The sequence below is a fragment of the Labrus mixtus genome, chromosome 11, assembly GCF_963584025.1.
Source record: "Labrus mixtus chromosome 11, fLabMix1.1, whole genome shotgun sequence".
Classification (NCBI taxonomy): Eukaryota; Metazoa; Chordata; class Actinopteri; order Labriformes; family Labridae; genus Labrus; species Labrus mixtus.
The window spans coordinates 10423216-10435456 of record NC_083622.1 but is presented as its reverse complement, the minus strand read 5'-3'; the positions used below and the strand labels follow the sequence as shown (position 1 = coordinate 10435456).

The 12241-nt window shown below is 40.5% G+C and overlaps 2 protein-coding genes across 4 annotated transcripts in view; both read right to left on the bottom strand.

The window, feature by feature from the left end:
• Positions 1-5438, bottom strand: part of otud7b (OTU deubiquitinase 7B) — a 47464-nt gene extending 42026 nt beyond the window's left edge. For both annotated transcript variants that reach the window (XM_061049912.1, XM_061049913.1), the window contains exon 1: positions 5268-5438. The gene's annotated coding sequence lies outside the window, so the exon portion shown is untranslated. The remainder of the gene's footprint in view (positions 1-5267) is intronic.
• Positions 5439-5827: 389 nt separating this feature from the next.
• rbm8a (RNA binding motif protein 8A) lies at positions 5828-11813 on the bottom strand. 2 transcript variants are annotated; one of them, XM_061049909.1, is made up of 6 exons: positions 11673-11813; positions 11052-11111; positions 10880-10957; positions 9728-9864; positions 6527-6663; positions 5828-6320 (listed from the first exon to the last, which is right to left on the bottom strand). In XM_061049909.1, exons 1-6 carry the CDS (start codon positions 11737-11739, stop codon positions 6272-6274), a joined length of 528 nt encoding a protein of 175 aa, XP_060905892.1. In that variant the 5' UTR covers positions 11740-11813; the 3' UTR covers positions 5828-6271. The 2 variants fall into 2 exon arrangements, with proteins under 2 accessions (XP_060905892.1, XP_060905894.1); XM_061049911.1 differs by having other exon boundaries at positions 11679-11805.
• Between the last annotated feature and the right edge of the window lie 428 nt (positions 11814-12241).

Here is a 12241-nt window from a genome sequence, read left to right as displayed (position 1 = left end):
GCTAACCACCGGAGTTTGGCACCTTCCTGTCCAACAGAAAGCAGGCCAACTCCGTGTCCACAGGTAAAACCCTCGCTTGGGAACGAGCTTTATCCGCTTGGCGTTTCTCCTCACTAATAATGAATATAATGTTCTCCTCTTTTTTTTTGCTACGCCCACATCAGTCATATTCGCCTGGTTTGTATCGCATCCAAATGAAATGTGTCCTCACCTGCGTGCTTTCGTTGGCTGGGGGAAACACAGCAGCTCCCCGCCCAGAAACGTCCTGACTCACAATTACAGACAGGGTAGAAAAAGCTGAGGAAAGCTTGTATAGTTATACAGTGAATATCATTTCCACATCCTGCGCTGTATATGTAGAGGAGGAAAAGGAAACGCAACTGATACAGCAAGCTCTCATTACCATAGCCTCCCCTGTGAGGGTAACATCTCATGCGGCATGGGATTAAAGTTGCCTAGTAGGTGCCATAAGTCTATCTTTCCTCATATATCTATCCCACTATACGTTACAGTCATGGCTACTGTACAATAACTGTGTGAAATGTCAAAAGAAATGTAGGTAGGTTCCTGTCCACAACATAATGTTCGCATTGAAGTAGTAGCTGCTGGCAGCCAGGTAGATGCCTTCCAGGTCTCTGCACCCTCACACAAACAGCCCGGGGCACTTGCTGGCTGCTGTGTCACAAGACTGGCAGGCAACCAGCCATGCTGGGGAGGGTGGGGCTGCACAGAGTTTTCTAAGTCTCTGTCTGGACACAGAGGCTTTAGGAGACAGGCCACCTATTGATCCCTGTCTCACTGTGGCAGCCTGGGGATGCAGGTAGTTTTTTCTTTCATATCACATCTGTTCTTGTCTTTCTAAAGCGTACTACTTAGAGCCCAGATGAATCACTGTTTGAATATGAGATCCATGATATGTCTTATATGAGGAGGGGGGTAGTGGGGTATCCTGTGAAATTGTGCAGAATGTGAATGCTCGACAGAAAAGTCATGTGTGTGTCCTACTAACCTGAAGAAGCACTCGACTATTTACTTATTAATCTGACCGTGTTTGAGAGATCCTATGGGAAAACCTCCACAGCCAAATGGGCTGGGCTCTGACACTGACACTGGATCCCTGATGAACTCACTGAAGCACACACAGAAACACACGCACACTCACTGTGCAGCTGCTTGGGGGAGCCTAGCAAGAACATTTAAATTTTCATACCCTCTGCATTGCTGAAGCAGCATGGTAACCCTGTGAAAACACTATATTCAGAGTCAGTCAAAACAGCCGCAGTTGTCCAGCACAAACACAGTCAGTGAGGTCCATGTTAAGCCGCTGTAAACCCAAATCCACAAAAGCCTTCTAACTATGTAATCTGAGGTTTCATGTACATTATTGTAAGAATTTTAAAAGTACAGTAAATTTGTTTCAGTCCAATATGAAATACTGTCATTAAAGTTTCTGAAATCTTTCCTGATATTAGCTCTGAATTGGGATTGGTTTAGCCTGGATATCTATTACAGTGGTAACCAAGTTAACTCCTATTTGACAATTAACACCAAGCATAGAGTATCAACCATTGTTGCAAAATTTTGGCAACAAATGTAAGCCTCAATGCTACAGCCATCATTAAGCATTTCATTCATAGCTTAGGCGCATGTCAGCTAACATCGCATGTGTTTGCTAAGAACTACTTTAGACTGGGAGGCACAGCATAATGTATTTCAACTTGCTGTGACTAACTGGAATTCATATTGTCACATCGGCAGCTTCATTCTTTGATTCTGACTCTGATGTCTTGACATGCTATATTGGGCTTCACAATACAACGCTGACAGTCATATGTGAAAGTTGCTGGGTTTGGAGTCAGGGAGAAGTCGATCAAAAATGTGATATGCCACGCCTTCAAGGCCTTCAGAGGAGTCTTCACAGGAAAATATGACGTTTATAGAACTAGGTGTGCTAGAAGGTCAGAGTAGTATCTTCCACAGAAAATCTGAGTGAGCTGATGTGAGAACACAGCCGGATATAAATCAGGAGAATTCACCTAAAGTGAGTAGGTGAGGATGGTGACGTTTAATTCCCACAATCGTGCATGACGATACAGTGTTCACCAGTATCTTATTCTCCGCTCTTCTGTAGATATTGTGATTCTGTCAAACTACACATAGCATTGACCTGAAGTCAAATATTCTAATTTTAGCGCCGTATAGCAGACTCTGTTGCTTTCACAGCTTATAAAGCGCTTTTCTAGTCTTCTGACTACTCAAAGCGCTTTTACACTGCATGTCACACCTACACATTCACACTATTCTATTCTATTCTCTTCTTCAACACGCTGACGCCAGAGGCTGCTATGTAGTGAGACCATCAGATGTAACTTATTCCATTCCTATGCATTCATACACCGCCGACGAAGCAGCGGGAGCAATTCAGGGTTCAGTGTCTTGCCCAAGGACACATTGGACTTGTTGCTGCAGGAGCTGGGGATCGAACCCTCGACCCTGAAAGACGAAAACTCTACCAGCTGAGCCACAGCAGCCCCATTTGTTGCTTCAGAAGGCCACCTGCCCACCTCCCGTCCGACAGGGATAGTCTTCTGTTGTGAGGTGCATACGTGAACAACCAGATCAGGCAGATTTCAAGGGACAGTCCTCCTTCAATTTTCTAGAAATAGCAACTTTCAAGATGATAGTTCTATAACCAACCTTTTTCTGTTGGCATTACAAGTGTTAACACATTACTTATCGTATAAGACGGTAGTGAAAACATTTCACCAGTCTCATCATCCATGCCATCTCCTCTGTATCATTTTCAAACAAGGCTGGTGAAATGCTTACCGCAGCCTATTTGAACACAGTCGGAGATCCCTGTGGGATAAGTTGCAGATTGCAAGCCGCACATTTTCATGTGGATCAACAAAAATCAAATGGTTCAAAGAAAATCCAATTGCAATATCTATGGGAAACAACAGCTTTAAAAATACTCCTGCCTTGTTCTGAGGCCACTGGAGGCAGGTTGTGAGTTGATTTATTTACCGACTGTTTGGTGCATCGACTGATAGAGCCGTTCAAGTGTTTACAAACCAGCTCTAATCTTGTAAGTGCTTACAAAGTGGCTAAAGTATGTTTTTTTGTGGCATTGAAGGGTGAATAAAAGCACATATTTCCTATGATCTGAGTCCTTCATCACACTGACAGTTTGGAATCTTAATTGCATTAAAGGGGTGGATGCTACACCCAACTTGAAATACATGCCTGAGGTGCTCTATGTGCAGCTGTATGCATCAATATGTTCCTTGAAGTGTTGAGGCCTTGCATAATGAAGCCCGACAGACATTGCAAGCTCACGCTGCCTCACAGTCTTTGCATCAGGGAAGTAAAACACCTTCTCATATTTGTGCTACAAAACTCGGTGGAGCCCCAGGCTGAAAGGCAACTTAAATTAATTTATGATCCAGAGATAGGAAACATATTCAACATAGGAACAACACCTGCACTGTGACGGGTAGAATAGACCAACCAGTTATTTTGGTAAGCACTAATCTGGTAGTTTATTCTTACTAAGAGCAGGTGTGAAACAATCTATTAACATGGACATATATTTTAATGATCAGACATTTTACTTACTGTCCAAACACACTAACTTAGCAATCAGCCTATAAGGGCTTTACATCTTAAAGAATAGTTATTTTAATTCATATAACTGGAGGTCAGTATGAAAGTTTGTTAAATTAAGTTTTGTGTGATTAAATAGTCATGTAAGAAATAACCGTCTCATACCGATAGAAAGCTTAATTTAATCAAAAATACTGATATCATGACAGACTTTCTGATTTAGTTTAGCTTTAGTTTATTTGTTTCCCCTTTAGTTAACTGCACTGTAAAAGGAGCAGCTTTAGCCTTTGCGGCTAATTTCCAGCTGTAGTCCCCGACCAGTTTGTCGGTAGGCAACCATAAATTATATCTGCAAATATCGTCATGTTATTGTAATGTGATAAAACTTGTGATCTAAAATCCTAAGTGTTACGCAGTTGAGCACATCATTTCAGACATCATCCCCTATCACCTTTATAAACTGTTAGTACAGCTGTGAAGGTTGGTTGTTTTTGCTTCTACACACTACACCTAGCTCCTTGAAATTCAATCAACCTAACAGTGGAGTTCCTACATTCAGGTTTCAGCTTTTTTAACAATGTCAACATTGCCCAGTGGACCAAGTACAGAGTGTAAAGCACTTGTATCTCCGTCCCACATTTAGTAATGTTGACTGTGTGTGATCGTGTCCAAGCAAACAAAAGGAGCCCACAAACTGAGGAACCTGAATAATTCAAGGGGAGGTGTAAGGCAACACTCTCTCATAGTGGTGATACTGGAAATGATGGCAAATAAGACCAGTCCTAGTTACAAAACGAGCACGGGAGGGCTGAACTCAAATGACCAGCAGCCAGCTCACAAAGTAGTCACATATCTGGCAGAAGAAAAGCCTCACAGTGCTGCTAAATTACCTCACACAATCAAGTTTTCCTCTTGAGGTAATCTCAATGCAAGCAGTCTTGATGCTTAGGAAATAATGGTGAATGAGTGTAAACATGTTTCCCCTCTAAGCTGGTGCTTTAAGCAAATGTTACATCACACACGCACCTGAAATACAAACTGGACTCCAGATAATCTGGATCGTGACTGCCAGCTCTCTCTCTATATATCCCTCAAAAAAAACAAGCCAAGTAATATTTAATTTCCTACTAAATAGAAAGGAAACATAACTGATAAAACGGCCAGTGAATAACTTATCTACCATTCAGAAAAAAACTTTGATATGCAGTATTTACACTGCACAGCTACAGCTGACAGCTCATAAAGCTAATGTGATCTACAGCATCCGTTCACTCAACTACAAATTGATGCAGATTAATGCTTGTATTGATTGCTTGTCTCTAAATGCTGACTCTGAGACGGATATAAGGGCTACGACTAAATATCAACGAACAATACACATGCTTACATAAACGCATTTGAGGCGTTCAAACGCATGGGGTTCATGAGACGTTTACACTCATCCCAGTAACTTTAAATCCACCGAATATGCTATCGTATGATATCCTCGGAAAGCTGCAATGCATGTGCATGATTGCTTTTTTAACAAATTAGTTGTGCTCGTTTGTAAATAAGTGAAGCGAACCGTGACGTTTGGCTAGCAAGTGGCTACTTCAAGCCTGGCTAATCAGCAGCTAACGTTAGCTAGCGCTAGTAGCAAAGAGTATCCCTTTACTGCTTACCTTGGACGGCCTCGCAGATGTTTTTTTTCTTCGTCCCATGTGGTTTTCCAGCAAGTTTCAACTTGTGAATATTAGATACGTTCCCAGGAGCAACACTTCCTAACTTTTTAGCATCTCCATAGGTGGAATTAGGCGTAAAATCCCAAACCGGACCACCACCGACAAAGTAATTTCTCCACCACTTACAACAACAACGTCAACCGAAGAGTTAAGCCCGCCCCCTTAGGGGAGACAACCAATCAGAGCGCAGATTCAGATTCATTGACGTTCCGAAGCTCCAATGGTCAACCTCGGGGTCTTTGACTGATGCTCCCCGATAGAGTAAACACCAAATGAGATCGACAGAGTACAAGGCATGCGTTTGCCAATTGGCTGTAGAAAGATGAGGGGCAAGGGGTTTAGTCCGAACAGCCTATGAGTGTCACTGAATCCAGAGTGACAGGTGCTTTAGAGTGGACAAAATAGCCGGGGCGGCTTCACTGCCCGGATGAGGTCATCTAGGATGACGTAAACCCTACGTCATTAACGGTGCTAAATAAAACACACACACAGGTCACTCATTTAAGTTTTAAAAAAAGTTTAATATTTACCCAAGTAATAAACCAAAACACTTCCGCACAATAAAATGTACGTTACATTGAGCAAACTGAAACAACAATGAAGGGAATCATGAAAAGCATCAAAATGTACGCGCTACAAGTGGCTGATCGAAGTAAAAACAACTATAACTGACTGTGCTGTGTTGATATCTTTCTGTTGAATTGTAAAACAGCATAAACATCTTACAAAAAACCTGAGAATGCCTCTGTTAGACCAATTTGTTTTCTTTCTTCTTAGAGACATTCCTTGCCTAATAGCTGAGATAAGGAATAGCACAAATAGATCCACAAATAGTGTACAAAAAAACTAAACAGGAATTAGATTCTTATGAGAGGTATGACAGGTATTTAAAGTGTCCGTCGGAAGTGACAGACAACTCCTCTGGCCACTGATAACTGTCAAACTCAACGCCGCCTCCTGTCTGGACTTCTGCTGCGTCTCCGTCCACCAGTCCTGTAAAAGCAAAACAAATTATGATATTAAGGGACATATTTTAAGTGCAATAAAACTAATCCAATTAATTCATTTATCTTGATAGAACTTAAAAACTGAAAGAACTTAAAATATCAGGGAATAGTTTAGTATGAAAAAAAAACACACGATTGAATCCCATCAATATTACCATATAACTATATGTTCCAAACACACAGCCCCCTTACCTCCTCTTGTTCTTAGGGGGGCCTCTGACGAATCCCCAGTCGACACTAATAGGTTGGCCCATCAGGTCTTGACCGTTGAGCCCTTCCATGGCTGCCTGGGCTTCTTTGTACGTCTCATACTCCACCAGTGCATAACCCTGAGGACGGTAATCAGGACATGTGAGACTGTGCACATTAAGAAACATTTCAGAGATCTCGTTAAAATAAATTCTAAGTGTAAGGAATTCTCAGTTGTAAAAAGAAAGGTGTTTTATTATCGGGTCGCCTGTAGCATAGTGGTTAGTGTCCTCCAAGCGGGCGATCTGGGTACGAGTCCGACCTGCGGCTCCTTTCTTGCTAACATTCTCCCTTTCTCTCTCCCCTATTTCCAACTGTATCGAATATCCCTTCCCTACAATAATGGCCCAAAAATAAATCTTTAAAATAAAAGAAAAAAGAAAGGTGTTTTATTTATGTTTCATTAATGCAAGGTGTGTAAAAAATAACGTAGTAGCGTGTTACTGGGATCCTTTTTTGACCGCAATTATTATGATTTTGATTTCTGCACAAGCTAAAAAGCCTAACAGTACATTAGACACGGCTACTGATCGATTAGATATAACTATCAGTATACTTAACGCTGACTAACGTCAAAGCCCCGCTCAAACCAAACTTACATACTGCAAAAGCAAAGCCAACAATGCACTAAAATTCATGATTACTACAACATTTTCAATCTTCAAACAGCCTGTAATAAAATCTGACTTTCCTTAGCCTGACACACAGGGGGAAACAGTTAATATCCAATGATGCTTTGTTCTTACTCTAAACTCTGCTGCCCCCTTATGGCTTGAAGAAAAGGTGACTTGTACCACATTGTTTTGATAGGATGAAAACAAAGGGACAATAAGTTGATTTGTTGATAACATATTTAACGCTGCTTAATTGGGTGTCTCATTGAATATGCGTATCGTTCCCTTTTTGAATATGTTATACTTGTAAACTTCCTCAGCCACTGTATAAAACTATAATTTTGAGCCGGCTCAAATGTTTCACGTAAGCCCAAATTCCACTAGATGCATGTTTGGTCCGTCTCCCATTATGGCAGCAGAGCTGAAATATGACAATGGTGGATATCTGCCAAAGGCGCTTTGTTTACAAAAACCTATCACATGGTTATCTAGTTAACTGTAATCACCATTTACAGCCCAAAGCTGAACTTGTGTTCCTTTTGTTCCCCCTTCAGACAAAGCGATATCTCTAAATTCTTGCTTATCTTGTTCTGATCACGCTTAGGTAGCAACAACAGGGGTGCAAACTCATCTGGGATGAAAAAGGTGACATGTATCCAAACCTCCTAGGGGGGTCCAGGGGCATGCACCCCCGGGAAGATTTTTTATTTTAATTTTAAATATCAACTTTAAAATGTTAATTTACGGACGATTTTAGCAATTAGACCTACTAAAGAAGCAGTGCAAACAATAAGAAAAACACAATTGCTTGTCGATATCTATGTTCTGTTCTAACTTTTTGATAAAGCTTCAGTGAAACATGAAGAACCCGTGCTCCCAACCTTGAGTCCCTTTTTATAAATGGGATGAATTTGCAGAACAGGGTTTACCATGTTCTACTAAGGGGTGATGTGAAGGGCAGTCACTATGCAAGTAGCTTTCAGGGCAAGAGTCTGAGAGCATCATATTACAGTCATCAAGTATGGCAATATTTTCTCTTCTATCATAAAATATATAACATTTTCAATATATTAACCTGATGTTTTGCTCCTGCTGGTTTTCATTAAGTTTATATTCCCTCTGGCCTACCTTATTACATTTGTTGATCAGCTGTCACTTTAATGTTGCCTGAGCTAATAATGAACCAGAAAGCTGTATGAAGTTACCTTCAAGCTAGCACACATTTCGCTCAACATCTTTACCTTTGGCAACCAAACGGTAAATATGATCAGACCGCATGTTTAACAAAAAGGGCGTTTTCACGGAAAAATAATGTTGTGTAAATTAGCCATGTGCTCCACATTGCGACTCATTAAATCAGGTTTCATGCTTCTTGCGGTCAGCGCTGCGATATTGCGCAATCGTGGCCAGTGAGAGGAGGGTCTGAGCGCCCAGCCAACCACACCTCCAAGATTTTGTAGCAACGCGGACAGATTTGCGCCGACCGCGTTGCAATGATTGGCTACAGGACCCTGAAGTAGCCTACTTTCTTCAGGCTGTGTTGAGCGCTGAGCGCTCTGACCACAGTCAGTAGTAAACGACTCAACGGTCGCAGGGGCCGTGCTCGAAAACTGCGAATTTCGCCGAAAGGTGATAAGTTTGCACCCTGTCACAACCAAACAAAAAACCTTCCTGCATCCGTCTAACAGTCGAATGTTGAATCTTTGCTGTAGTAAAAGTGAAAAGGCAGTTTCTTCAGCGGGCTATATATCATCCTGTCTGAAACATATTCCCCAGCACATTTAAAAATTCCCAAAATAGAAACAATTAATGTAGTCTCTGATGTTCTCTAGATTACTACTCATTTCAGACCATTTCATAAACAATCAAAAACGCATCACAGGAGTATTGGGCAACAAGCAGTGCAATTCAGAAGAACCAGAACAGATGTTTATTTCCTGGTGGTGTAAACATAATTCTTGTTCAAACTACCCTCAGAAAATCCAAGCATCTTTTTATTTCTTTCACCTTTTTTAAAGATTTATTTTGGGCCTTTAATGGAGAGATAGGACAGTGGATAGAGTCAAAAATCAGGGAGAGAGAGTGGGCAACGACATGCGGGAAAGGAGCAACAGGTGGGACTCGAACCTGGGCCGTCCGCTTGGAGAACCATAGCCTCCATACATGGGGCGCACGGACCAATTTCTTTCACCTTCCAATTTTAATGAAGATGCAATTTCTGATCACATTTTTTCTCCCTATTTTTGTTTACCCATGCCAGGTTACTTCCTTCTATGTTAGGAAGGGTAACATCTGCACAATAAAATCCAATTACAAATAAAACCCGCTTAAATGTGTTTATTTATCATTTCTGCACATTTTCTTTGTGATTAAGGCAAGGGACGTTTCTAAAAGAAGTTTCTTTTTAAATATATCTATCATGACATATTTTTTGTGTTTTCAAAACAATTGTTTCACCGGTACATTAATTTACTATAAACATCTCTTCCATTAAATGAAGGAAACAAACATGACACATGGTTATTCTCACCTTGAGGTAGCCTGTTCTGCGGTCAAGGTTGAGATGCAGGTTCTTGATTTCTCCAAACTCTGAAAACTTGTCATGGATGTCTTCCTCTGTGGCCTCTTCGTGTACACCTGTCACAAAAAGGATCCAGCCCTCCACAGCTGCAACGAGATTAAAAAAAAAATGGCTTCAGGGGTTAAATCATAAACCATGCTGCCCTTTAAACCTTACAAACTAATACACCATGTAGCGTTAAGAATACTATGGCTCTCATAACATAGCAAAATGAACAAATATAACTAATAAGCATAACAAAATCTAGCTTGTACCTTTTATGTAAAAACAATATATTCTATCTTCAACATGTAACAAAGTAAAAATGGAAAATAGATTTGGTGTCCCCTATACCAAAATCTTCAGGATGATCTTCAATGTGCAGTGGAAGATATATGGAAACAACCCCCTGCTGATAACAGCATATAATGTTACATGAATCGGCTGTGTCATATACATTTACCAGTGATGCTGGTGTCTAGTACACCTTGCTACTGATTCAGAGATGTTTTTTTATTGAGGGGAAAAAGTCACCTGTTGGACAAATTCTACTCTGTTTTCAAAATGAAGATAAAATGTTGGCATTGTGTGTAAAAAATTGATACTTGTGTTTTCAAAAACGATGGCATGTGCACATGCAACATGCCCTTTACTTTTCTCATCTATCTACAGCAGTTATGGTCATTACTTTTGTGGTGTAAAATTGAGCTCAGGCACAAACTGTTTTGTGGGCTCATGTTTTTTTGTATGGGTGGGATATGTATGTATATATGTGTTGTGTGTCTGTATGTATGCTGGCTGCTGGAACACCTAAATTTCCCTGCTGGGATGAATAAAGTATATCTTATCTTTATCTTATATGGGCACTTTAGAGCATAATATTATTTATTTTTTATTAAAGAATAGCCTAACAGAAAAACAAAAATTTGAGTCAGCTTGTCTTAAAAAATATATACAGATATTGCAAACATTAACACACTACAAATACAAGAAGGTACTGTAATTAATTAATACAAAAAAATGAATCTCGACCTACAAAAAGAAATTGAATTGAATTGTACAATAACCAGCCCTTTAATTTATCAACAAACCAAATGAATTTGTATGATGTGCAAAACTTACATCTCTGAGGGCCTGGCTCGTCCCCGTCCTGTTCAACAGTATCATAGTCCTCTTTGATTCTGGACCTGGCACCTTCCTCTGGAATAAACAACACAAAAGAAACTGTATTACAAACTGTGTTAAAGCGTGTTAAAATAACTTACACTTAAACCCTAGCTGAGTGGTGACTCACCTGAGCCGAAGCCTCGTCCTTTCCTCCTCTTGGCCTTCTCCTTTAACTTATGGATGCTCTCTGTGGAGGAAAAGTTACACACATTTAAAATGTAGAAACAACAACTTTCTACATCTTTTCTCCAGCAAAGTGAGTTACTGTTTCAAATATCAGCCACAACTAACGCTATAGCTGGACAGGAGCTACACTATTAGACACGTCTGTGGGATACATAACCTTAAAACAACCAAAGTTGCAGGCAGACTTAACCGCCATGTTAGCAGCAGCATGCTAAAAGTGAACCAAACTAAATGTTAAGGTAATGTAAATTCTTCTAACACGATAGGAAACACTATAAACGTTTCGTAATTATTACGCGAACTAGGAGTAATAGGAATGAACAATAACTAAGTAGCTATCTTACAAAGCCAGTCTGAATGAACCACCAGCGTGTTTATTAGCTTCATGTTAGCTTGTTAGCATTTCTCAGGCCTACTACCACGCAGGAAGCGTTTGATGCATTTTCGACCACGGCTTTCTTTTGAAACGTTAGACCTCAACCTCGACACATAATGTGAAAGCTGTGGTTATGGAGAATCTGCTGCCAACACGTTTTTTTTTTTTTGAAGAAAATAATGTTACCATCACCATCCTCGTCCATAGGAAAGTCCTCTCCTCCCGCTTCATGAAGGTCCAACACGTCCGCCATGATGTCTGTCTGTCTGAACCTCTGAACGTGAGATGCGTGCGCAGGAAGAGCAAACCCGTTTGGCGGATGTTGCCAGGATACGTGAAGGTAAGTAGTTTACTTTCAATCACACTTGTTTTCGCCCGAGTTTTTCTTTACTTACCCCCCCATTAATCAATTAATTCATCAATAATTATTACTATGCAGACGAGAATTTGACTCCTTCTCAACATTTTGAGTATTGTAACCCCTTGTACTCGTATATGTTTTTATATCTACCAACTTCAACAGCCAACAAATAAATAGTTTCTACTTTGCAACAAAGACCCTCTGACTTCATGTTGTGTTTGACTTAGCCTTTGCTATAAATATGAATATAAGTCTGTCGGCCCTATCTAGTTTTTAGAGAATATCTACAGGGGGATGGGCAACTTTGGTTACAGCAAGGGCCACATTCATTTAATTCTCACTGCCAGGGGGCCAAATTGTAGAATACAAAAACGACTAGTCAATTTTGTCTCCA

What these genes read in the sequence shown, in the direction of transcription:
- rbm8a (XM_061049909.1), bottom strand. Translation starts at nt 11,739, where the DNA reads ATGGCGGACGTGTTGGACCTTCATGAAGCGGGAGGAGAGGACTTTCCT. An exon ending in AGGACGAGGCTTCGGCTCAG is followed by an intron (nt 10,958 to 11,051) that starts GTGAGTCACCAC and finishes TGTTTATTCCAG; the next exon opens with AGGAAGGTGCCAGGTCCAGA. An exon ending in GCAGAACAGGCTACCTCAAG is followed by an intron (nt 6,664 to 9,727) that starts GTGAGAATAACC and finishes TACCGTCCTCAG; the next exon opens with GGTTATGCACTGGTGGAGTA.